Raw genomic sequence first — 26,923 nt, forward strand, 5'->3', positions numbered from 1 at the left:
TTTATTGTCTGGGATCTGAGCAAAGCTCCCAAACCCCTACTGTATCAGGAAGAGAGTTGGCTATTGATGAGAATCTATCCCCTGGGATGGGATAATGGAATGGAAAAGGACAGATGTGGGGGTCACCCTGAATGCTAAAGGAAGGATTCTGGAAATAGGGACTTAACCGACTCTTAAGCCAGATTCACTGTCCTAAAGCAAGAACTCAGTAATCAAGCTAGTCCTTGGCATAACCTTAGCGATACTTTCTCCATTAATACTGAGTCAGCCTTCATCCTGGACATAGCTAATCTTTACCATGAACACTGGGCTAGCCACTGCTCTCTTAAATACTGGGCTAGACCTCAATGAGACACTGAGCTACCATTCAAGTTGAACATTAATTAACCCAGCCCTTCTTAGAAACACTGGTCTGGCACATACCCAAACCAAGCTGGATTTACAAACATTTCACCATGCATGGTACAAAGTAAACCTTCATCAGGAGCACTGGAAGGGCTCTTGCTGGTCTTTAACCAAAAAAACCAGGAACTAGCCTGCACCATGAACATGAACCTAGCCATTCCACTGAACACTGATCGGGCCCTCCTTGTGAGCACTGAGCTGTTTTTGCCTCTGAACAATGTGTTAGTCTTCACCTCTTCCTTCTGAAATAGGTTCGGAAGATAGGAGTATTTAGCTGTGGTCCCCCTGGCATGACCAAGAATGTGGAAAAGGCCTGTCAGCTCATCAACAGGCAGGACCGGACTCATTTCTCCCACCATTATGAGAACTTCTAGGACCACATCCCCTGGGGCTCTGCCCACTGCCCAGCGCAACAAAGCAGAGGTTTGGGCCTGTCTGCTTCTGGATACTTCAACCCTCTCCTCATTTTGACCTCCCAACCTGGTCCAGATGGCTCAGTCATCATCACATGCGTGCTGTTTCCCTAGGCTCAGGAAGAGCCTCAGCCTGGAGAATCAGGGACACTATCTAGGAATTAGAGGTTGGGAAGTAAGGGAGCTATTGGTTTGGGGCAGTGAAGCCTCTTCTTCCAGACTAAGGAAAACAAAACAAAACCACAACTCAGAAGACAAGCTTACAAGGAGAGAGAGAGAGAGAGAGAGAGAGAGAGAGAGAGAGAGAGAGAGAGAGAGTGTAGGGGACTATGAGTCAAAAGATGAAGTGGGGACACAGATGCTGGCATCTTAGAACCCTCCCCACTCCTGACCTCCCCCTCTTCTAGGCTCTCCAATTTCAAAAGGGCTGGCAAATGCCTTGAAGGTGGTAGAGGCTGGATCCATAGCAAGAAATTTGAAATTTACAAACTTTCCCTCAGCATCCCAGCCTAACAGCACAACTGACCTTCTCTCTCAAGTTTTAAAATATGTAGTGTAGTCAAACCCAGGCCTGATACCTATCTATGCAGTGCTCTTCAGCCCTCTTCTCCCAGATCCAGTAGTCTCTGTTTTTTAAAAATAAATCACTTTTCCACATTTAAGATTTCTTTATTCTGCCCCAGGATAGGGTGAGGCACAGGCAGAAGAAAATCCTCACCCAGCTGGCTCACCAGGCTGGTCCAGATATCTCTCTGAGCTAGCCAGTATCCACTGAATAAAGGAACCACTTAAGGCCAAGTACCAGTCAGAGAAACCTATCTCAGCCCAGGGGTGCCCTTATTGGTTTGGGCTCACAGGGAGGCTGGTGTGAAGTTTCTGAAGCCTGATCAGGAGGAGCAGAGAAAGGCTGTGGGGTTTCTGGAGGAGGTGGGCTTGGCAGAGAAGGAAGGGGGACGGGACACAATCTGACCCTATAGGAAGCCAGAGTTGGCCTGGCTTGCTCTAAAACCTCATCTTTCCCTGCTCCTCTTTGAGCAACGGATAGTGGGGCACCTGTGCCTACATGGATCTTCCAGGCAGCGAGATGACAGCTGGGAGACAGATGAACCCATCACCTAAACTCTTCAGGACTCTGTTTTCGTATGCAAAATGACTGATGCTCTCCAGTCTACCTCAAGATAGGGCAGCCTTCTATGAGGGAATTTCTGAAACAATGCCCAATTTCAAGTGATTCTTTTCGTCTCCACGGATTTCCTACTTTTGACAGATCAAAAGAATGAGAAACTCCCAAGTTCTGTGATTCACAGCACACTTCGGAGCTGCATGTTTGGGTTGTGGAAGAGGTCCTCAAATTGCCCTCCCAGGGAGCCCTTTCCTTAAGGTGTTTGTCCATCAATTTCTGTTCAGTTGTCTTGTGGAAACTGAGAGCCGGCCAGCAGTTCCGCTCTGCCCCACGGCCCAGTGGGTATTCTAAAGGTCCGGGCCCACAGGCGTTGGCAGGTTCCAGAAGTCAGCGCGGGCAGGGGCGTCGCTAGGGTAACTTGTGGGTGTGGGTGGCACCACGTCGCGGGCGGATGGTTCGAAGCACGACCACCAGGGGGCGCCCACGGCCAACCCCGCGACAAAAGCCTAGGTGGGGAGCTTCGGGCCGAGGCCCACAGGCTGCCAGGCACTGCCCTGTCAATCAGGGGCTAAGGGAGGTGCGGCCAGCCCCAGAATACTGCGGAAAGAATGCGAGGCTGGACCCCCGCAGCCCGCCCCGCCGCCTTCCCGCCTCTGCGGGCGCGCGTCTTCCGCGTGGCAGGGCCGCCCCTGCCTGGCGCGCTGCCTCTTTGTCTCTGCGCGTCTCCCCTCCTCCCAGACAAATGGCTGTTGGCAGGAAATTGGACGCGCTCTTGGGGAGCCGCGCTGGGCAGTGCGGCGAGGAGGGGTCGCGGGCCAGCGGGCCCTGGGAGCCCCAGCCCGGGTAGGGGCGGAGGGTGATGTTTTGACATCTCGTCAAAGGAAGGAACTTGATGTTTCGAAAGTGCTTTTCACAGCCGGCCTGTGTCGGCTCCAGAGCTGATTTATAAACATAATCTGTGCTCTCTTCCCGTTCCCTCCCCTGTCAACCCGGGGGCAGCGCCGGAGGCGCGGACGCGGCTGTGCCTGGCAGGATCGGGTTTATTTATTGCCTCTGGCCGGGAGCCGGGGCGGCCCAGGGACTGCACAGTTCCCTCTGGCCCTAACCCTTCTCCTCATCTCTCCCTCCCACCCCCAGGCGTCTCCTACCCAGGCGTTTGCCTTTCCCACTCCCGGCACCAGACTCTGGGCCGATCCCTCGGGTGCTTGGGGTAGGGGGAAATGGAGGTGGAGAGAGGGTCTGCGTCCTGTTTCACCCCGCACTGACCCAGTAGGGAGAGGGTGGTGAGAAAGGTGGCTACCTCTTCCATTGGGTTGGAAAGGGGCCGGAAATGCCAATCTTAAAACTCCCCAGGAGACCAGCAGCTCTGGAGTCTCTTTCCTCCAGGGGTTATCCTTTCTCTCCAGGGTTTGCTCCAGCTCCAGCTCCAGCCAACCCCTTATTCAAAGGCCCCAGTAGCCTTTCCCCTTTAGAATAAATTAAGGAACCTCCAGCGTCTACTAGATCCCAGGGCAAGGAGAAGAAAGGTTTCATGTCCCTGGGAAGAGACACTGCCTTCAGCCAGGTGACAGGTCTGGGTCCAGGTCCATCATGGTGCCCTGGCCTCACATCTACAGAGTCCGGATGGCCACGGGGTACAGCAGGGACATGTGTTCGGCCCCCTTAATGGGCAGCTTGCGGCTGGCATAGTGGTGCACGATTTCAGGGACGCTGCTGAAGGGTGGGCTGTTCTGGCCCAGCACATACTTGTGTTCCTTGGTCCGGGAGAGCTTCATGTGCATGAAGCCCTGACTGCTCCTGGGAAGGGAAAGACACCCTGGTGAGTGGGGACTCTCCTCAGTTTCCCCACCTGGCCATCCAGTAACCTTTCCCAGTCCTAATGCAAGCCAGCTGAGGGTGGGAGATGATGGGAGTCTAGAAAGCAGGGGTGTGGAGGGTTTCTTGCTGGTATGGTAAGTAGCATTAGGCACTGGATCAAGGTAACATATAAATGTTGTGTATAAAGTGAGTGTACAGGGTGTGTGCAGATGCAAAGTGGAGTGACCAGTACCCCCAGCCCTGGAATCCAAGCACCCCTGCTCTTCAGATTTTGGAACCAGGGCCAATTTAGCCTCATTCTTCCTGAGCTATATGGCATGACACCTGTGAGGGCTCCTGATGACTCATGTGGAGCCACAGATGCCCTTGGCAGGAAGGTGGGTGGACAGATGTGGTAACCAAATCTTGTTTGGGGCTCTACCTTGCAAAGACTGGGGGAGAAAGCAAGCTGATCTGGAAGTCCCCTCCCAAATCTAGGAAGGCTCAGCTGCCTCCTCCTGGGGACATCCCTTCCCCCTCTTGCTATCTGGGCCTTAGGCCAAGGCCTCAACTCATCCATCCAGCCCTTGGGCCTAGAATGACATCACCTCCAGGCTGTAGCTCTGTTCCCTTTCTTAGAGAGGAGGGGCTCCACTGCCTTTCTCGTGTCCCTGTACCACCCTGGAAAACAGCATTGGTGCTGGCCCTGCCCTCCAGACAGGGATGTCATTGTGCAAAACTTTAGCCAGCTCTAAATGTCCAGGTGGGCACTCTGAGTTTCAGAGAGATTGCAAAACCATGCCAGCAAAAATGTTTGTCTAAACTATCACAGACTTGGTCTGCTGGGCACCAGGTCTGAAACTCACCCACAGGCAATGGAATGTTTGGGGGAGTCCTGAAGCTTGACTTGGCTGCTGCTGCCTACTCAGAGACCACTTGGGGAAAAGGACAGGGCTAAGAAGCCAGTGTAGGAAGCAGAAACATCAAGGGGATAACCTCCATCCTGAGGCCTTCACTCTTTGAGAGGTAAGGATTGAAAAGAATACCGCTTGCCTTCTCTGCCTGGGTGCAAAGAAGGCTCTGCCTGGACCCTTTTCAATAGGCCTACAAGTGAGAAATCAGGGAGTGGGGAGACTGAGGAGAGAAAAATAGACCCCTAACTCCATCCCTGCCTCCTCTCAGTACTTGAAGCCTTAGAAGCCTGCTGGGAGAAGGCTGGGGGCCCCAGGGTGTGTGTCAGGTCATCTGTGGAACTGCAATAATGCCTGGGGTTGACTAACTGCACAAGCCCTGGAGGGGAGGAGTCCTGAGGCTAGTAGAGCCCTTGTGAATAGGAGAGGGAAGGCAGGGAGCAGTCACCCTCCCCTGTGTGCTCCATGCCAAAGTCCAGGCCTTCCCTCACCTTCTCCCAGTTTGGAAATGACCCCCTCTCCCAGTCTACTTGGGGGCCTCTCCCCAAAACTGTACATTATATTTTCTCCTCAAGGGACAGATTTGCCAAGAAGGGCAACAAGTGGCCAGAGATCTCAGCTCTACCTGCATAACCGACCTCACAGGGAGAGGGGTGACTATGTTTTCAACCTTCCAGGACAAGTCCCAAGAGTCCATTAGGACCTGGAGCATACCCAAGCCCTTGCCAGACACTCAGGGGTGGGGGTGGGGCTGGGGTGGGACCAGCTGACCACAGGGCTAAGGCTAGCAGGGCTTTTTGAGGAAGCTGTTTAATTACCAGTGAAAGCCCTTCCATTAGGGAGAGAAGAGAAACCATAATTGTATTTCAGAGAAGCCATTTATATGCAAACGAGGCTCTGGCAGACAGACGCTGGGGGCTGGAGTAGGAGTCCAGGAGGGCCTCTTCTCTTTACTCCCCAGTAAAAGGCAGCCCCCTACTCCTGCTTAGCTCTACTCCTTAGTTCCACTCCAGGGAGCCAGACACTGGTGTCTCTCCCTGCACTGGACAGTACAGACTGCAGGCATACAGCACTTGATGAGGGGTGGAGCCATTCAGCCCAACTGGGTTTTTTTTTTTTGGGGGGGGGGGAGGGGGGTACCAGGGATTGAACTCAGGGGCACTCGACCACTAAGTCACATCCCCAGCCCTATTTTGTATTTTACTTAGAGACAGGGTCTCATTGAGTTGCTTAGCACCTTGCTGTTCTGAGGCGGTCTTTGATTCCCCTGCCTCAGCCTCCCTCCTGAATAGATGGGCCTATAGGTGAGCATGACCATGCCCTCCCTGTTGGGGACCTTGACCAAGTCACAAACCTCTTGAATCTATGTGTATAAAAGAGATCTAAGTGGCAGGATGGTAGTTGGTTTGGAGATGGTATACATGCTGCTTGGGTATGCTCCATAAATTTTAACTATAATTTTTAAAGAAATATACCACCTAAAGTTATGTGTATCAAAATCTTGACAAATGAATTTTTCCCAAAGTGCTCCTTTGGTTTTGTAATCTGCAGACCTCTAGAATATGACAGCTTTAAGGAATCTGAGTGTTCTAAGACATTTGCAAAGGGAGAAACCAAGGCCAGGAGGTTAAGTGATTTGTCTAAGGTCACACAGTTTTTATCAAACTCAAGAAGAGAACTCAGGTTACTTAACCATATTTTTGTACTTTTTCCACAATCTTTTAGTAAAGTTAAATAATCATCCCCTAAATGTATAAGGTTCAGTAATCCCACATTTCCACAAATTGGATTTACTTAAAGTTGGGAGGCGTGGGGGTGGTGTTGGTGGGGGAATAATACCTGTTATCTAATGCCTCCAGAGAATGCAGTAGGAAGTGGTGTAGGTGTCTGCTGGTGAAGCAGGGAAGCCCTGGACAGCGGCCTTATGTAGGCTATAGTACTCCTGGTCACCAAGAGGAAGGTTGGTTGGTCCACCAGGGAACCTGGAAGGCTGAGGCTGGGCTGTGCATATCTGCTCCTAGGGAGCATGGCTAATGGAAACGGAGGGCCCAGCCTTTGTTACCTCTTCCAGGACTCTGCCCCAATTTGTTACCTCTTCCAGGACTCTGCCCCAAACATATACTTCCTCAGAGTAAACAGGAGTAGCTCTGTGTCCACTGCTCTGCCCTCCTCCCAAGCCCCAGCCCCCCATCTTACCCTTGAGACTCCCTCAGGCAAAGCTCTTCTATCTCCTTGTCTGTGCTTCTGGAACATCTCGTACTTCCATTAACAATGGTGATGGTGATAATTTATTGAGCACCATGCTAAGTGCTTCTCATATATTATTTCATTTAATCCTTCCCTATAAGATGAATATTATTATTCCTTTTTATTATAAGGCAACTGAGGCCTGAAGAGGTTAAGGGGGCCCTAGGCCACACAGCTAGTGAATGACAGAACCCTTCTGAACTGGATGCTGCAGCTTGTTGGTTTCCTCCGAGAGAGCAGGGAATGAGTCTCAGACATGTCAGGATGCCTGCCATGGAGTCAGCAGTTGTTCAAGGGGAATAGGAACCTCTCCAGCTTTGCTGGGCATGGGGGGAGAATATTGGAGTCTCTTCCTGCCCCACGGGTTGTGCCCCCACCTGCAGCATCCCCTACTCACTTGAGGGAGAGAGAGAAGTCATTCTTGCTGGTCTCACTGTTGCGCACCAGATAGCTGGCCTCTTTGCATAGCCGGAGCAGGTTCTCGGCGTCTGTTCGGCTGATGGCCCCGTGGTACCAGCTGAGGATGAGAGAGAGGAAGGGGGGCATCCCTGCTGGGTCCCTCGCTGTCCAGGTCCACCCATTTGTGGGTGTCCCCTGCAGGGAAGCCAGTGACAGGAAGGGAGGAGAGGTGAGGGAGTCCCCAGCTGGACACAGACACTCACACCTGGTTTTCCAGAGGCAGTGCTGGATCTGTCCACTCCCCCAGAGGGCTGCTGGGCTCTGGGCCTAGAGGCTTGGCTGACTTGGGGTTCCCTGCAGAGAGTCGGGGAGGTAGCCGCCCTTTCTCCTCCCGGCCAGGTGACAGGCAGCTCTTCTCCGATCCTTCAAATTGGGCTGTAGGGAACACAGGGGTCATGGCTTCTGAAGACCCTAGAGGTAATGCCCTACTGAAAAGCCACTACCCTGCCCCATTTCTTCCAAGCCTTTAAGGAGCCAAATGCATGTTCTGGAAGGGTGGTACACACTCACAGTCCTGACCAGTTTTAGGGACATCATCCTGGGCCCATCCTGGGTGGGTGGGGGGAAGGTGTAGCCTCTAGTGCCACACAGGGAGGTGATAGAGGGGAGCAACACGAGAAACCACTCAGATGCTCTCCCAGGAGTCTCTGACTGCCTTCCCCTCTTCCATCCCCCTCAGGGTGGCTTCAGTGCTGATAATATTGTTTCTTTCTTCTCCTCAGAGTTCATTACCGTTCTCCAAATCACCCTGCCAAGCCATTCTGTAGAAATGACTTATCGATCTGAGAACAATTATCCGATTCCCCTTGGTGCCATCCTGACAGGCTAATCCTGCCCAAAGCCACCAGACAGCCTGCCCTACCCGCCCCAAGGTCGCTGCCCACGGGCTCCCCTCCCCCACCCATGGAAACCCAGGGAGGTGACTCTGCCTGTCCCAGACCAGGCAGTCTGACCGCTGAGCCTGCACAAGAGAGGGCCACCCCAGTGGGTCATATGGCCACATGAACACATGCACCTGCATTTACAAAAGACCTCCAACTCTCTGGCACAAGGGTACAAACAGATGCTCACACTTGTGTGCATACACATATGTCCATACCCACTCTTGGGTGCCCATTCTGGGCAAAACTAAACACAGAAGGTAAATTCAGTACCTCGCCCACCCCCCCTCGTTATTTAGGCTCTTTCTCCTTGTAGCACTTTCAAGCCTTTATTGTCCTTCAGTCACCAGATCCTCTGCTTTATTCAGTTAGAGCTTCTTCTGCCAGCACCTCCCCCATGCCTCATAAGGGTCTGCACTATCAGGCAAAGCTCTAACCAAAGAAGCCGACTAAAAAACAGTAGATCTTTGTGGCACAGTTGGGAACATATTAGAAAGGGGTCTCCCTAAGGAGACACTTCACCACAGATGCTGAGGGAGGAGGGAGGAATATGCATTTTATCTTTTCCCTCTCCCTCCAGGGCAAGAGGAATTCTTCCTGGATTCTCCATACCTTGCCCCACTTCTCAGCTCCTCCAACCCAAACCCACAGGGTCTAAGAGGTGAGGACATGTCACCCTGGCCAGAAGCCCCCACAGGACCCACCGCTGCTGTCCTCCAGGCTGGGCTCAGGGTGGGGTGAGGCTGGACCGGAGATGTCCCTGTCCCCGTCAGGCAGGGAGGGGCTGCTGTCCAGCTGTCCCACAGGCGGAGGCCAAGGTAGGTCTTTGATGACCTTTATGTCAACTGGAGCCAGTAGCAGAAGGAAGAAGAGAGACAGACAGTGACAGAGACAGAGAAAGAGGCAGAGGTTGAGACCAAAACCCAGAGCTAGGATATAGGACAGCCTAGAAAGGAGAAGGGGGAGAGCAGAGGCAAGGGCAGCTTCTGGGGAGGGAAGAGGACTCACTTAGGGGCTGGACAGAACAACTACGGACCACATACTAGGCTGCCCTGGTCAAAGCCTGGGAGGCTTTAGTGGCAAGCAGCAGGACATAGTCTTTCTTTGCCAGCCCCATGGGCCCCATTCATTTGAACTATCTAAACCCCCAATCCCCAAAGGGACCAGAAAAGGAAAAAAAGTGGTATCAGGAGCTACCCACACCTCTGGTACTATACGCGGGGTTCCACATCCTCCTGACATTCCCAGCCTTGCTTCCCCTTCTTCTTTCACCCCCAGCCTGAGAATTCTTGGGCAGTGAGAATGTGACAGCTTAGCTTCATGTTGTCAGAAACACTCAGACTTGGGGGCAGATGTTTTTTGAAATGTAATGCCCCTCCCAACCTCAAGAAAAGTGACGCCACCTTCGGCTGCAGGACTGCTAACGAGGTTTCCTAATGATCAGCATAGATTTTCCCATTAAGCAATCCAAACAGTATTGATTCTCCAAGGAGACTTCTGGAGATAAATGGCCCATCCTCAATGGTGTGTGCTTTACAGGAAGCAAATTAGAAAACTGAGGTTTCCCAGTCTGGCTGCCAGGGTGGGGAGGGCAGAGTGGAGGGCTGGGTCCAGCTCCAGGATGAGCCTCTTGTCCAAGGAGGAGTGAGGGGACATGGGAACAAGAATGAAGTCTAATGGTGTTTAAGCCCTCAAAGGTTCATGAATGAAAGCCCTTTCCCTACTGGGGGTATTTCTCCACCCACCTCTGTCCATCTCTGACAGCCAACCTGAACTTTTCCATGGTGGAATCCCAACTGGGAACCAACAATGGTGTGGTTAGGACAAGAGAAATCTGATCTTCATTCAGCAATCAGGGGATTTCTCAGAGCCTCCACTGCAGCTCAGAGATCCCTCTGGGGCTGGGCCTACCACTGGAAGACACAGTCCTAGAATTCAGGTTACTTTGCCACAGCTATTTTCATTGTCTGAAGTATTAAATGCCCTCTTTTGTTAAATGTATTTAATATACACCACAAGCTTTATAAGCTTTGTATTGAAATTTCTTTATTTTTAAGTATATCCAGCCCCTAAAAGATGGAAATGGCCTTGTCCTCTGAGAGATGGTGATGCAGGGAAATGCCTTCATCCTTTTCCCATTCCATTCCCTGACCCTGTGCTCAGTGTGTGTCTACACTGCCCAAGTCCTCATTATCCTTGGTACAGAACTCAACTCTGCCCTGAAGACCCATTCCTGGACCTCCCTGGGTTCCTGGGATCTATTCCTTTCATTCTCCTGAGTCTGAGAAGCTGCTCAGAATCCCCAGCATATCTGCCTTCCCATCAAGACTCACCTGCAAAGGCTTTGGAAATCCGCTCCTTCTTCCACTCCCAGGGCTGGTCATACTCCTCGGGGGGCCTCTCATCATCTTCAGGCAGGCGGGACTCCCGGGGCCAAGTGGCTCCCTCACCCTCTGGGGAGGCCCCCTCCTCCTCTGGCTCATAGGGTGTATCATACAGAGGCAGGGGCTGAGCTGCGGTCTCCTTGGAGCCCCGGATTTCTGCCAGGGCAAGAAGGAGGGAGAGATGCAAGGAGGAAGAGATGCCTGTGACCAGGGCACCTCTCCAGCAATGCTCCTCACCATGAGCCAGGTCTCTTTCAAAGGAGATGTCCTGGCTCTGGAAGAACTCAGGAGTCAGAAATCCTGGGTTCCTCACCCTCAAAATACTTCTGGAATGCATGAGGCCTTGGGCTCAAACCCTAGCACCAAGAGAAAAAAGAGGGGGAACCCTCCAAGTCAAACAGTTCCAGGGCTCTACAAGCAGGGGATCCAAGAAAGACAGAGGCACATAGGCATCAGACTGAAAGGCAGAAAAAGGATCCCATGACAGTCAGCAAGACTGGGCAGATGAAGTTGAAATGTTTAGGAAACTGGGTCATGGTCCTCCCCTACCTCATCTTCTCCTCATTGCCCAGCTCCATTCATTTCCTCCTATCCCAAGTGACATTATTTCACTAAAACCAGGAAACACTTCTTTGTTACTCAGGCACTGCTGACCAACCCCACTGTGAACTTTCCTCTTCCACAAATCAATTTCATGGATTGTCTTTTCTCTAATCGTTCCCATTTGGACTCTTCCTGGATCCTCTCTTGGTCTGTTTTCCAAGACAGTCAAGTCTTATTCATTTTTTCCTGCCCTAACTTTTAAACTACTTGTCTCATGGCTCCCACTGCATCTATAATCTAGTCATATACCCAAGGCCAAAAAGATGTTTTGCTTTGACATCATATCATTTCAAACTCACCACCTTCCTCCAAACTAGTCAATCTCTTTTCAGGATCACTGACCCCACTGAAAATCTGATTTTAAAAGCTACATAGCTACTATCAAAAAATATGTATATAGCCAGGCGTGGTGGCGCATCCCTATAGTCCCAGTGTCTTGGGAGGCTGAGGCAGGAGGATCATGGGTTCAAAGCCAGACTCAGCAAAAGCAAGGCACTAAGCAACTCAGTCAGACCCTTCCTCTAAATAAAATTCAAAATAGGGTTGGGGATGTGGCTCTGTGGTTGAGTGCTCCCGAGTTCAAACCCCGGTACCCTCCCCACCATATATATATATGAGCATTCATGGTCCACACCCCTCTGACTTCAACGAGGTACCACCTTCTCACTTTCTTCATTTCTGTCCACTATACTATTTTCCTTGAACCTGACCCATCATTGTCATTATCTAAATCCCAATGGTTCATTGCCAATTCCTGATGATTTTCACCCTCATCTTTACATATCTAGATTACTGCCAAGGTGAACCTCCACTTCACAGGCTTGTTTTTTCAGGGTTCCTGGGAACAATACTCCTGGGATAACACTCCAGAGGCTCTCTGCCTCCTACCTACCTCTCTGGAGGAAGAGCAGTTTGATTGGCTAATAAATTTTCATTCTCTTACTTATATCTGCCTTTGGCTACTTTTTCCTTGCAGTGAGTGGCCTGCCTCCATGTAGAGGCTTATGGCTGTCCTTTGTTGCCCAAGTCTGAGTGGGCAAGTTTAATTCTGTGGCAAAGTATTAAGGAGCCCATTGTGATGATTGTAGTGAGGTAATATTCTCCAATCAACTTTATCAGTAATAGACATTTTAATCTCCATCTGTTTCTTTAATCTTATTCCTCAATTATTCCCAAGCCCAGGAAAGGAAGAAAGAGATCTAAAGTATTGGTCCTTAAAACTCCAGCAATTTCCATACCAGTTTGCTAACTTACTTTGCTCAACGTACTGATGTCAGTTCTTCCAGTTCATTCTGCACACTAAAGCCTCAGTAATCCCAATTTATCCCCACCATTTTTTTTTTTAGTCTGGGAATTGAACCCAAGAGTTCTCTATCACTGAACTATATCCCCAGCCCTTTTTAAATTTTTTTTTTTAGTTTTCATCTTGAGATAGGACTGGCCTCAAATTTGCAATCCTCCTGCCTCAGCCTCCTGAGGTGCTGGAATTACAGGCCATGCACAACTGCACCATAGTTTATCTCATTTCTTTCTTGCTCAAGAATTCATAGTGACTCTATTCCCCCTTTTGAACCAAATCCAAGCTCTTCATTCCTACCTTTGAAGTGCTTCACTGTCCTTTTGGTATCTCATCTTAACTCCCAATATGCCCAAGGACTAACAGTATTTTCCCCTAAATCAATATTCTCTCACCCTGGCTTGAATCTTGGTTTAGATTGATCCATCATTGTCTTTCTCTCTGATCACTCCCATTTGGACTCCATCTCCAGATCCTCTTTTGGCCTCTTTTCCCCAAGGCCAGGTCTTGTTCATTTCTCCCCACCCTAACTCTTTGCCCAGCCTCATGGCACCTACACTATATTTCTAGTCATGTTTCCAATGCCATAAAGATGTTTCACTTTGATATAATATTTTTCAAACTCATCACCCTTCTCAAAAGCTCATGATTTTCTTTTCAAATCTTTTTAGATTCCTTTTTGGAACCTTGACCTCCCACCACTATCTTGCCCTTCCTATCTCGAATGCCTCTATCTGACCTTGGGTTGTATGGCCTCCTCTATGGCCTCAGAGCCAAAAGTCACAGCTCCTCCTCCAAAAAAGACTACCTTGAAGGCAGTAGCTATCACTCCTAAGGACCTGGCAAAGGCTTTCTCCATATTTTCTAGGGACCAAGGAGTCCTTAGACTTGAGGGGCCCCAGAGCCTGTTTCACAGAGGCCAGGCTTCAGGGAGCACCTCCCCTTTCCCTCTGTTACTTACCAGCCATCATCTTTTGGGCCTCATAGGGCTCCATGTAGCCATCATTTTCAGGGACCTTCTCTGGGGCTACTGAAGGTCCTGCCGAACCTTCACCAGTTTCCTGAACATCAAATGGGTCCGCATAGTCTTCTAGGATTGCCAACTGTGGGAAAAGGGCAAAGACAGGGCCTTCAGACAATTGAGGCAGGTCTGCTTCTCCCGACTCCATCCATTGATGCTAGTCCTGGGTAGGCTGCCTCAAACCCAGAGTCCCAGCTACCAAGAGAAGTTTCTGAGCTTAGATAGGGATTAGTTATCACTCTTCCTTTGCAGGGTCCTAAAATAGGCTGCCACAGTGATGCATCTTTCTTTTCTGCTGATTTTGTACCTCTGGACCATGTCCTAGCCTAAATGGTCAGGGTGAGGTTATTGTGCCATACCTTAGGGTCCAAGCTGGACAAGAACTTAACGCCAAGTGGTTCAACAGAGAGAATTTAATTCAGAGAACTGGTTACAATGGTATTAGAAGAGTTTAAAAAGCAAGCAGGGAATGGTGAGGCAACTCAGAGATTAGCATGGTCCATGCCCACCACTGCACTTCCAGATGCTGAACAAATATAAATAGATGCCAGCCCTCAAGGAAGGAAAGCTGAATATTCACTTTGCCACAGTTCTATAGATTGATCCTCACAATGTCCCCGTCATGTGGGTATCATTATCACTGGAGGCCCAGGGCAGCTAGGGAGTAACATGTCCAATACCATTTTGCGTAAGTGGGGAAATAGATTGGAACTCATGCCCTTTGTGCAAAGGGCCACCAACCTGACATCAGTGGGCATCTCAGCTGACCTAGGAGAGAGATGGCTTGGGGAAGCCCTGAGGCTATGCTGAAATTCCCTTGGTACTAAGGGACAGAGATAAGAAAGTCCCCACCTTATCCCTCTACTTTTCAAGCTGCCCCTCTATCCCATACAAGTGGCTCATGGCCACATCTCTGTCCCCATATCCAGTCAAGGCAGAACAAACCAAAAGCTACACACCCTGCAGAGGTGCCCAAGGTGCCCAAGATGCTCAGGGCAGGGCACAGCTAAGGACAATAGAGTCTTTCTCCAAGCTAGGTATGGGCTTTTCCTGATGGGCCAGCAGAGGTGGAGACAGCCCAACCCACTCAGGGCTGTCAGCACTCTAAGAGTACCACATCACTGGGTTACACAAGATGGCTCTGTGGCCTGTGCTACGAGGAAGGGCCACTCCTACCTTTCCCCAAATCACAGAGTAGACTTTAGTTCTGAGCTGGATCAGGGATGTAGGAGCTAGCTGAGCTGGAAGTCCCTCTGGATGACCACCCTGGCCTGGGTGAAAGGATATAGGAATGGTGACCCCTAGAAAGGCAGAAATGGAGAAAGGAAACTCCCAGAGACCCCTTTGGCAAGTTCCTTCAACCCCTGATGGCCCCTCTAAAGGATTCTGAGGTTCCCAAAGACTGCTAACATGTCATCCCTCAGGTCTTCCACTCCCACCTTGTTCCAGTCAAACCTCGGCTCCTTTACATCCCCTGCGTTTCCGCCTACTTCTGGAATGACCCCATCTCACACCCTGCCTCTGCAACCACCACCACCAGATCATCCACCAGCATGGAGCGCTTTATCATTTTTGTCTCTTCAGCTCCAATAAGCAGCTGGCATATAGTAGGCACTAGGAAAAACGTCTTTATTCCTTCACCTCCTATCTTCCCTTGTAGCTCTTCACCCCTAGTCCGATTCTTTCCAGAAAGCAGAAATATGAAATCCACTTACCTGTCACCTGCACCCTATTGCTTGCTTTTTCCCAGGCCAATGGCACCCACAACCCCACCCCTGACCAAGGGCGCTCTAGAGTCAGCCCACTGTTGGTAACTCTGCCAGGCAGCACCCAGCCTCACACTCATCTGCGGCAGGTACTCAACAGGGTCTGAATCATCTGACAGGTTATCCTTAGACCTTATAATAGCTCTCTTGCTTTAAGAAAAATCCAGTTAACAGAGATGTAAGATTCCACTTTCCTTTGTGGTTTCTCTCTACCAACCCTGGATCACTGTTCCCTGAACGCTCTGCTCTTTTCTACCTCAGAGGCCTTCCTTCTGCCTTCTGGCATGACCAACCCTTACTCATTATTTTCTTTCTTTAGAAAACTCTTCCATGCTCACACAGGCCTGCCTGTGAGGTGCCTCTGTGCTGGGCTATTGTCACACTGTGGTAAATATTTGTTTTAATAGACATCTTCCTGAAGACTGTGGGCTTCCTGAGGGCAGGGCCCAAGTCTATTGCTAAATATCCAGTGCCTGTAAAATCTTAGTAATTATCTGTTACATCCATTCACATAAAACAGGAAGAAGGGACAATGAAACTCTTTTCTTTGTTCATTCAGAATAGAGAGGAAGCATAAATCTGGGTGGAGTCATAAAGGAGGACTGTCTTTCCAAGTGAAACTGCACCCCTTGGTGAACAGAGGATCCTAGTGCAAGCCCTCCTACCCCACCACTACACAGAGCCCCTTCACCCATCCCTCACTACATATGGACAGAGCTGCAGCAGCCAGCTTCCCACTGGAATCCTGGGCTAGTTCCTGGAGCTGCGACCCCTCCCAGGCTGGTGGGGGCCTCCCCAGTGCCTGTGGGCAACCAGGTGGCAGCTCTGCGGGCAGCTCAATGGCTCCTCTGTTCCACTCCTGGCTCCACACCCTACTCCAGGAAGCCCTGGCCCCTCGCCCTGGGCTGGAGTGCCCAGAAGAGCCACCCACAGGGCTCAGAAAGGGAGCAGCAGCAGAGATGCCAGCTGGGAAGGCTAGCAGGATGTGGCAACCACAAGGGCACCAAGGAACCCAGTAGAGCCCAGGCTACTTCCACAGTGTTTCTAAGTCTGTGAGGGTGAACTGCTCAGTGGGAGAACCCGCCCCCTAGACTTCAGATCTACCACAATTTGTTATTTTGTTTGTGGCCCCTCGGCCCCCTCTGATGTCCCCACTGCTGTGTCCTTCATCCAACCAACCCAGGGCCCTCCACACAGAGTATATTCAAGACATAATTACTGGCTGCCTAGAAGGCCTCCTTCTCCCCAGGCGACATCCTCTGGAGTGACATCAACTTCCAGATCCCCATTCACTTTGACCTCTGACTGACTAGTAATGGCTGCAACATTAGGCTCTCAGGAGAATAGGATCAAAGCCTCTAGCTCAAAGGCAGAGGGAGGGACAGTCAGCCAAAGGTCTTTGGGAAAGGTACACAACACCAGGATTGATATTTAGGCATATATCCTCTGGTATAATCAGAATGTTATTCAAATGCTAACAATATTTTCAAAGTAGTGGGTAACAACAGCTCCTACCCAGAGGGCCCTATATCCTTCTCCTTTCCGAACCCAGCAGGCTATTTCCAAGACCTACTCTTCTGTTCAAATGGGCAGTGCCCTTCCCAGAGCAGCTGTCTACTTTGCATCTTTCCTGCCCATGCCTCTCCTGAGGTAGCCAGCAGGCCCACCATCTGGTTCTGTCTTCCACTCTGCAGTTGGGATGGGAACATGTCCCTACCCATGGGGCTCCAGGGGATAAAAGTCCAAGGCAGAGCAAGGAGCACATGTTTCAGGATGTTGGTTCTGCACAGTCCCCAAACTACCCACACTGCATTTCTGTCACTTCTTTAGTGAACATTATATTATATTTAGTGTCTGGAAACCTGTCTTTTTTATCTGTTGAATGAGAATGACAATCATACCTATATCAGAGGGTAGGGAAGAGGGAAATAAGTTTGTAACAATTCATAGTCCACAGGCTGGCACGTGAGTGAGGTGAGTGTTCCATAAGTGTTAGCTCTGATGATAATCTTTTATATTCTGGTATTAAGGCCTTACAGTTTAGGTGCTTCCCAGGGCACACAGCTTGACAGCAGTGCAGATGAGACTACAACCCAGGTCTCCTGACTCTCAGTACCTTGTGATAGATTTTCTAAAACTTTGAAAAATGTAGCATCTTTTTTTTTTCTTTACTTGTAGATTTAAATTTTAAGTTAAAATTTAGGGGCTGAGAATATTGCTCAGTAGTAAAGTACTTGCCTAACATTGCAAGGCCTCAGGTTCAATCCCCACACAGAAAAAATGAAACAAAAAAACTTTACCTCTGAGAAGTTCTGCAGCAAATAAATCAATCTAATTTTTGTTTAACTTAGTATTTCCCCTAAATATTTAATCATGGGAACCCTTCCTTACTGTTAACCAATCAGTTTGATTACTTTTCCCAAGATCAAACTTTTTGTAGCTGATATTCCTACTTCTTGGAATGCCCTCTCCTATTTTATTTCTCTGTGAAACTCCTTCACTGTGAAAGAGATTTGTTACTTTCCTTTTCTAATTCTAAGAGCAATGCCATGCTTACAAAACATTCAAACGTCACAGACGTGACTGATGCTACCAACTCTTAAGATACTTAGGACCATCTCAGGATTGGTAATCTCCAGGATTCAGAACATGGTGAATTTATCACAGAAAATGCCCCTCATCTCTTCTCTAAGGATCCTCTCCCCTTGTTCATTAGCATATGCTTCATGAACAGTTCTTCTCTGTGGGGCACCTGGTGATCAGTACTGAGGACCTAGGCATAGTGCTCAGTTTGGAGTCAGTCCTCCAGGCTGTGAAGCTTGGTTTTCTTCCTGCTAGCTGAGAAATCATGCATTCAAATTCCTGTGCTGCATTCCTCTATATATAACCCAGGGATAGTAATAGAGTCTTCCTTACAGGATTACTTAACCACTAAGCCACATCCTCAGCAACACCCCCTTTTTCAATATTTTTTTGGGGGGTTGTAGGTGGACACAATACCTTTTATTTATTTATTTAAAAATATTTTTAGTTATAGATGAACACAATACCTTTATTTTATTATTTTTATGTGGTGTTGAGGATCAAATCCAGTGCGTCACACATGCTAGGCAAGTGCCCCTCTGCTGAGCCACAACCCTAGCCTCTCCCCAGCCCTTTTTTGAGACAGGATCTTTCTAAGTTATTTATAGCCTCACTAAACTGCTGAGGCTAGCTTTGAACTTGTGATCTTCCTGCCTCAGCCTCCCAAGCTGCTGGGATTATATGTGTGCCACTGCCCCAGGCCTAGGGTTGCTGTAAGGATCAACTGGTCTAATACCTATCAGATGCTTCAAAATGGTACCGCACAAAGTAAGTGCTCAGTAAATGTCAGTCACTGTATCATTAAAGAGTAATAGACCATATTTTGGAGTCCTCAGGAGCTCATACAGACACAAAATAAACTCCAAGAGATTAAAGAGCCTCAGGGTGCTCTGAGAGAACCCACAAGCCTACAGCATGCAGGGTTTAGACCCCACCTTTACTCTCACATAACATCTTGCTGGTTCTGGGGTGAGGGCAACTGGAGTATGCAGTAGGTACCCCTTCAAGTCTTGGACCCCAGCCAGGGCTTGCTCGACCCAGCCAGCAATTCATGGTCCTCAGGGTCCCAGCTGTTCCTAGCTCCCAACAGGCAGAGTGCCAGGGATGAGGCACGACGAGTCACTTATTAGCCAAGCAAACCAGTACAGATGTCTTCCAGACAGAATGAGAGCCAAAGTGTGATGCCGCAGTACTGGGTAGAGTGGAAGGGCCAGACATAATCTCTCAGTAGTCCACAGGTCTCAGCCATCCTTGAAGCACCCATGGTAGCAGAGATGGCCAGCCCAGGCTACAGAGGTCTGTCTAACCAGTCCTCAAACGTCTCTCTACCTGGACCTCTACCATTTCCTCCCTCCCCTTCCTACAATTTTCCTCCTCTCTCTATTTCTATCAGAGAATGCATGCAAGATAAGCAGATCAGACATCTAGACTATACGGAGGCCATAGAAGGCAAATGAAAGCAACAAACTACAAAAAGGCAAGGACCGAGTTCTTCTAGGTGTCCCTTTAAGCATCTAGGTCAGTGTCACGTAATGACATAGTACACCAATGAACACTGGCTAATGGTCCTACATTGCTGGCCTCTAGCCACCCTCCTAATCTCGGAGCAGGACTTCAGACACTCCCGACTGCCTCCCTCATTTTTCTCTTTCTACCTGTCTGCTCGCTTCTTTCTGAATTGGAGCCTGGAGGATCCAAATCCATGTGGACTACATCTACAAGGTATATCTGTTTTTAAATGTTAAGACTGTATTTTTGGGAGCTATAAACCCCTAATCTGAGAGCTATAAGCCTTTCCCTAGAAAAATGGGATATACTTACACACAGTTGCTAGAGGGTCATGAACCCTAGGACCTCTGCCATAAGCTAAGAATAAGAGCACTTGTTTCAATATGGGGTGCATGACCATCTTATTGCCATGTTACTCCCTGCCTGCCAACCCATACATCTCTGCATGACAGAGGCAAAGGACATACTGTGCAGATGATCATAGGCAGCTCAGAGCTTCATCCATTTCCATATCCATCCCTTTTCCTCATTACACCAGATTTTTCCTATTGAAGTTCAGAGAAATGTGAGCAAATCAAGGGAAGGCCCCGATCTCGTGTTCCTCTGCCAGAGCACCTCCTGGAGGCGGGACAAGGGCCCAGCACCAGAGGGAGAGTATTTCCTGAGGCCAGATGGTGAGCCCTGCCTGCCCCTTGCAGGGTGCCACTCCTGCTGCTCCCACACCTGCCCTGCCAGGCTTGCCCAGATGGTCACCCTTGCACACCTGCCAACTACAGCAGTGGATTTCAGGGTGGGCCGGGAGCCATAACCCTGCATGGGAAGAAAGGTTATGGTCCTGAGCCCCCTGGGTTTCTCAGGGTCTTGTCCAGGTCCCTGTTCTCTCCTGCCCCCACATGCACAAGGCTCCTTTACCCTCAGTCTCATCACAGAAATACCTCCACCCATTTCATCAAACCTCATGACCAACCCCTCTCAGAGTGCTGATCCCTCCCATCCTCCAGCAGTAAGTAGCCAGGCTTCAATAGAAGGACAGGAACAGGCCAGTCCAAGGCACATCCAGGTCCCCAGTCCCCATCTCACCTAAGGAAAGATCCCAAAGCAACAAGTCAAAGGGCTCTGCAGAACTGAGAGGAGGGAGAAAGCAGCCACACACCACAGAAACACTAGCTCATTAGGGGCGGGGGGTGGTGGTGCAGGGAGAGAGGGGTGCTCATTATCCAGGGGAAACATCTTGTGTGCGATCTGCAGGTCACTCAGTAGGCCTAAGGGGTGCTTAGACAGCTGGGGTTACTGTAAAAGCTTAGGAACCCTGTTTGGGCTCTTCCTAGGGAAAGACTCTGGAATCCCCCAAACTCCACTCCTTAAAGTGGTGGGAATCCCGAGGTCAGGGCCCACTGAGGCAGTGTCCTTGCCCTTAGGACAGTTCAGATGGTATCCTGAGTCCTTCTCATCACACCCACTAAAGAAACAACAGACTGTGTGGCTCCTGGGAGAGCCTGCTGGATTTCATTCCTGTCCTTGTGGTTGACAAAGTAGTCAGACATCTCTTGGCCCCCCCAGGTCTGAACAGCCCACAGATCACAGAGCTGACCCAAGTGAAGGCATGAAGAAACCAGGGGTCTGTCTACATGACTGAGTGGGTACAGTCCCTTATTTAGGGATCTTTGGGAAAACATGCAAGGGTTGCTACTAGGCAGCCCCTGACCCTCAGGCCACCCTGGTAGTGTATAGTCACCATTCAGGACATATTTATGTACCCCTCTTTATGCCAAGCATTGTGTCAAACACTTGGGAGATTCAGATATTAGGAGAACACAGTCCTTGTCCTGGAGGAACCACAGCTTGGTGGGTAGCATGTCAGGCCATTCTAAGCCACTGCAGAGAGGAGAAGGGCCAAGGACAGCTTAGGCCCACATGCCAACAGGCAGTGGTCAGAGAGGAGGAGACTAACTGATCCACGGTAAAAATAAGGCCTAGTACTCCAGTCTGCCTCACCGCCACCAGCACATCACACAACGACAGGGACAATTAGGAAGGAAACAGCATAGCCTGGGAAAAGTACCCTTGAATCTTCCTCTGCAGACTAAGGATCCTGGCCCACGATTGGCAGTCATGCCCCATGGCAGGAACTACAGAAAAAATTATTCACATTCCTGAGGCTTCTGTTCTGACCCTGACACATCTCTCTCATCCAGGAAATTGGGCAGAAAGGCACTTTCTCGGCTGAAAGCCTCAATCCTGGAGCCAGTGGATTTAGACAACAACTTTGCTCTCCAATCAAATAAAAATAAAAATGTTCTCCTCTGCTGAAAATAGGGAAATAAGCCCCAGAACTGAGTTCCTAGGGTTTAACAAAGAAGGACAAGAGGGCCAGGGTGGCTCACGGAGTCATGGTCCTAGGATTTAGAGCTAAGAGACCTGGGCATGGCTTTCAACTGTTCCTCTGTCAGGGAGGGCCAAGGCCAACGTTGACTGGGTAGAAGGACTCTAAGACACTGTAGATGTCCTGGGGCACAGTGACTGCCCTGCTCTCCTTCCTACCCCAGTGCCTGCAGATCCATAAAACCACTCCAGTCTCTCTCAGAATGGACTTGGATAGAAGGAGGGCAGGAGGAGAGAAAGCATGGACTCAGCTACTTGGCCCTATCTGGGCAACAGGTCCTGAAGAGGGACTGCCCTTGGGGAACAAGAGAAGGAGTGGGCCTGGACCCCAGTGGTCAACATCATTGGTAAGAGCTGCACAGTGCCCATCCTGGCCTCTTGAGAACAGCCCGTCCAGTTCCAATCTCACTGGGTAAGGCAAAGAGTCCACAAGGAGAAACCCCAGCCTTCACCTCTGTTCTGGGGTTTCAGCACCTGCAAGGATGCTTGGACTCTAAGGAAAGAAAGGAGAGAAGGAAGAGGGGGAGGAGGAGAAACAGGAGGAGAAAGCTTTGTGCAGGTTTTGCCCTGGGGGAGAGGTCAGAGATCAAAGGGCAGTGAGCTTCTGCTCTGAGGGGCAGAAAGGCCATAAACCAGCAAGGAGGGTGGTGTGCTTTTCAATCCCCGTTAGAATAAAAGCTCAAGGATCAGGCTCCCTGGGGGCTTCGAAACCAAGAGCAGAACCCAAGAGGGGGAGGGTCACTAGTCCTGAGGTCTCATCAAGGGATAGGAGCAGAGTTCGGGGGGGCCCCCATCTCGGATTAGCAGGTCGAGAATTTGAACAAAGGTGGGTTAAGACTCTTGAGCCCCAGGGTCAGGGACTAAGCTTGTGTCCGCCAGGAGCCGTGACAGCAAGAGACCCGGCCAGGCCACCTTTGTCCCTCTCACAACCTCCAGACCTCCAACCACTCCCCTCCTGGCCAGCCCCTCCCGGCGCGGCACTCACCCTATCGCTGCTGGATGGGGGTCCAGAGATCCGCTCATCGGGAGGGGGAGCTGGGGGCCCAGGGGTCTCAACCCGAATAAGGCGGTGGGGGGGCGAACCGTGGCGCGGGGGCGGCGTGGGGCCGGGGGCTACCGGGGTGGCAAGGGCTACGGAGCCGGACGATCCCCCGGAGTAGGGGTCTTCGAAGTCGCGCTCCCGCTGCAGCCTGTAGGCGGCCAGGATGTCTGGGGGCGGCGCGGGGGGCGCGGCCGGGGAAGGCGCAGGGGGACGGTAGTCGGGCTCCGGGGGCGCCGGCTTGCCCCCACCTCCTCCGCCGCTCCCCCCGCGGAAGCCCAGATGCTCCCGAAGCCACTTCGCTACTCCGCCGCTGCCGCCCCCTCCTGGGCCTGCTCCCGCACCTCCAGCGCCCCGGCGGGAACCCCCCGGGCCGCCTCCAGCGCCCCCCTGAGCCCGCGGCCCCGGGCCGGAGCCCGCAGGAGGAGCTCCGCTCAGTAACATGGGGCCAGCCAGACTGAGCGAGAGGAGCACTGTAGCCGGGCGGGGGGCGGGGGCGGGCGGCAGGGAGGGGGCGGAGCTGCGCCGGGCGGCAGGAGGGGGCGGAGCTCGTCAATAACAAGGGAGGGGCGGGGCTCCGCTGTCTAACGGAGTCGACCTCCCTCTGCGCGGGAGGAGGTCGCGGGGAGGTGGCCGCCAGCTCCCAGCCTGTGTGGAAGCTAGAGAAGTGAAGTGGGCAGTGGGAGACCGCAGGGCGGAGGTTGCGACTCTTGGACTGAAAGCGAATCCTCCACTTGTCACCACGCGTGCTTGTGGGGCGCGCACCCGTATCTATCCGCGCCCCTTCCTCTGCTTCCAGCTTGTGCAAGACGCAGAAAGGGGAGCCCTCAGGCCCTCGGGCTCCTTCTGTTCTGCTTCTTCCTTGGCTCAAAGCCTCGCAGGGAGAACAACCTTCTAGAAGGGAAAGTCTAGGGAGGGCGAGAGAAGGAGCTGTTTCCTAAGATGTGTCTATAACTGCCCCACCCCGGGAGCCCCACGTACCTCCTCCTATCCCATTGCTTGAATTACATTTACCCAAATCTACGTTGTTTTCCAATTCAGGCAGACACTTCGCACATCATAATCAACTCCTTAGAAACACCCACTTCTTTCCTGTGGTTTCCACATATGCCCTTCTCCCAAGCAAACAAGCCTCGCACAAACACCCCCAACCTATCGGCGCACCTGCCCCAAGAAGGCCCACCCAGCCCCTGAAGGCAGCATGCGCGCTCGCAGAAATCCCTCAAGCCACATTCTGGGTTTCACTGTCAATCAGATTAGTGAAAGAATGGAAACAGACAAGTCAATAAATCAAGTCTGGAAACAGTTCCAATGTTGTCTATCACAAATCCCTTATCCTCTCGAGGCTCTGATACTTAAGTGCTAGGCATTTTTGTCTTAGGAATAAAGCCAATTTCTCACCAGAAGTGTTGTGCCCTAAAGGCAACAAATATTTGCCTCACCTTACCATAACCTGTGCTAAGTATTGCCTCTGTGTCTCCCCACTCTTAGGCTAATGTCTGCCTTATGAGGGAGCAAAGAACCAGGTGAGGTCCCAAAGGGAAGGAATTCAAAGCTGGGGGAGAAGGATGTGATAGGAAAATTACAAATTTTCTAGATTTCCTTGGGCTCCAAGTCTCAAAATATTTGTCACATTCTAGGGCATGTTGTGTATATATGCTTCTCAATCTTTAATGTGAACATAAGTCTCCTGGGGATCTTGTTAAATTGAAGATTCTGATTCTGTAGGTCTAGCTTGGGTGCAATCCCAGACTTTGTAGTTCTGACAGGCTCTCAAGTAACACAAATGTTGCTGGCTCCAGAGCAAGTACACTTTGAGTACTGGACTGTAGAAGATAATGAAAAATCTGGTATTGTGCTTTGTTCCATGAAGTACAACAGAAAATGTAACATGTACAAGTTTCTTAAATGTGCAGTTTAAAATATTAACTAATGATACAAAGCTGGACAGAGATGATACCAGAATACTATTCTTCTGGTATCATCCATATGTGAGAGTCTCCACAGTCATCAAGTGTGAAGGAATAGAAAGATCACTGATAAGGAGTCAACAGTTGTGGGCTCTAAACAGATATTTGGTCAAGCCCACTCATCCTTTCCTGGAAAGGGAAATAGTGATTGTTATTAAGGGAGATGATGGATATGAACTAGCTTATAAAACTGTAAAATATTTATAATGAAAGGTATCACATGAGGCCACATGTTTAAGTAGTAGTACAGAGTTGGGTACAGTGGCACTTGCAGCTCCGGAGGCTGAGGCAGGAGGATTGCAAGTTCAAAGCCAGCCTCAGCAATTTAGCAAGCTCCTCAGCAATTTAGCAAGACCTGTTTGTAATTTAAAAATAAATAAATAAAATTAAGAAAGGTGCTGGGGATGTGGATCAGTGGTTAAGAGTTCCTGGGTTCAATCCCTGGTATTAAAAAAAAAAGCAGAACAGAGTCAGACTGATGACAGCTCAAAGGAATGGAATCCATCAAGTCTGCAGACTTTCTGCAGGAGGTAGACCTGAGCTGTGAAGGATTTGGACAGATGAAATAAAGGGGTGCCAGCTTTGAGCTGAATGAAGGCATAAAGGTGGGGAGCAGCACTATAAGGAAGCAGAGTATTCCTGGTGGGGAAGAACAGGAACAAAGTTAAATTATTTCAGAGGGAAGGAAAAAGTCCTAATGATAGGGCTTAAATGATAATTTTAAAATTACAATGTCTTGTGTGCATTATACACTTACTGTTGTTTTAAGTTACTAATGAAACTTCCTCCCCTGAAGAGTGTGAGCTCCTGGAAGCTGGTAATGTTGAGCACCTCAGGCGGGCAGGCACTTTGATGGGAACCAAGGATTCAGAGAGGAGACCATGACAGCAACACTCCTCCAAACACTTACGTTGTGTTTCACTGTAGAGTTGGATTCTGTTGGGAAGCAGGAGTAATTCCTACCATTTAGTACAGAGCCTGTAACATGGTACTGGCTTAACAAAGTTGAAATAAACAAAGGTAATTTCTCTTATTCTTAGCTTTATATAGTTGTAATTGTGGTATACACACAACTTTATGTTCTTTTTTTCCCTTAACATTGTATTTTGATTTCCCCATGTTATATAGCCTTTATTTCCTTCCATTTTGGGGGGAATTATTTTATTTGGGGGTTGGTGGGGAATTTTAAACCTATAAAGAAAAGTTCAAAGAAAGTACAGTGAAGGGCTGGGATTGTGGCTCAGTGGTAGAATGCTCACCTAGCATGCAGAAGACACTGGGTTAGATCCTCAGCACCACATAAATGTAAAATAAAGATATTGTGTCCACCTAAAACTAAAAAATAAATATTAAAAAAGTACGTAATCCAAGTGACTTGGGAGGCTGAGGCATGATGATCACAAATTTGAGGCCATCCTCAGCAACTCAGTGAGAGTCTGTCTCAAAATGAGAACAAGATCTGGGGATGAAACTCATAGTGCCCTGGGTTTAATCCCTGGTCCCAAAACAACAACAAAAGCCCACAGTGTAAACCTGTACATGTTTTTCCAAGATTCATTGAATTTAGATATTTGCCATATTTATTCTTTTTTTCTTCTCTTCTGATTCTCTCTCTGTGTGTGTGTATGTGTGTGTGTGTGTGTGTGTGTGTGTGTGTGAGATATTTCTTAAGAATAGGAATTCTATAGGACCACAAAACCCCTATCACGTTTAGGAAGTTTAACATTTATTTAAAAGTGTTGTTCATTATAAGGATTATATGAAAGTTTCCCATTTTTCTCATGTGTCTTTTATAGTTTCCTGCTGCATTTGTGAAGTTCCTTTAGTCTATTTTAACCCTAAGCAGTCCCCCTTTCTTTTGTTGCTGGTTTGCTTTTCATGACATTATTGTTTTGAAGTGTCCAGGCTAATTGTTATGTAGAGTGTCCCACGTGATTTTGTTCATTCATGTTTGTTCATGATTTAATTCAGATTAAACATTTGTGAAAAGACCACTACATAGGAGATGTTGTAGACTTCCCAGAGTGTCACATTAATAGTCCTGAAATGCCCACTTGTCCCTTTATTGGTGATGCTAGACTCGATAATTTGGTTAAGCTGAAGTCTACCAAATCACTCCAATTGACTTTATTT

General features: G+C 49.6%; 2 protein-coding genes across 5 annotated transcripts in view; one reads left to right on the forward strand and one right to left on the reverse strand.

Annotated features, from left to right (window-relative positions):
* Duox1 (dual oxidase 1) overlaps nt 1-2,062 on the forward strand; it is a 35,114-nt gene extending 33,052 nt beyond the window's left edge. The window contains exon 34 of the mRNA XM_046461534.2: nt 657-2,062. Coding sequence (XP_046317490.1) covers nt 657-779 — 123 coding nt within the window. The 3' untranslated portion in view covers nt 780-2,062. The remainder of the gene's footprint in view (nt 1-656) is intronic.
* Nucleotides 2,063-2,963: 901 nt separating this feature from the next.
* Nucleotides 2,964-23,292, reverse strand: Shf (Src homology 2 domain containing F). 4 transcript variants are annotated; one of them, XR_006855460.2, is made up of 8 exons: nt 22,767-23,292; nt 13,482-13,623; nt 10,570-10,776; nt 8,941-9,081; nt 7,559-7,730; nt 7,294-7,413; nt 6,846-6,990; nt 3,621-3,738 (listed from the first exon to the last, which is right to left on the reverse strand). XR_006855460.2 is itself a non-coding variant. In XM_046461535.2 (7 exons), the coding sequence occupies exons 1-7, from the start codon at nt 23,262-23,264 to the stop codon at nt 3,552-3,554; spliced, it is 1,467 nt and encodes a 488-aa protein (XP_046317491.1). In that variant the 5' UTR covers nt 23,265-23,288; the 3' UTR covers nt 2,964-3,551. The 4 variants fall into 4 exon arrangements, 3 of the variants coding, with proteins under 3 accessions (XP_046317491.1, XP_046317492.1, XP_046317493.1); XM_046461535.2 differs by lacking the exon at nt 6,846-6,990 and having other exon boundaries at nt 2,964-3,738; nt 22,767-23,288; XM_046461537.2 differs by lacking the exon at nt 3,621-3,738 and having other exon boundaries at nt 6,857-6,990; nt 7,561-7,730.
* Nucleotides 23,293-26,923: the final 3,631 nt, after the last annotated feature.

Source organism: Marmota monax, unplaced genomic scaffold, assembly GCF_021218885.2.
Source record: "Marmota monax isolate L192 unplaced genomic scaffold, Marmota_monax_Labrador192_F-V1.1 WCK01_AAM20220418_F8-fsc00001, whole genome shotgun sequence".
Classification (NCBI taxonomy): Eukaryota; Metazoa; Chordata; class Mammalia; order Rodentia; family Sciuridae; genus Marmota; species Marmota monax.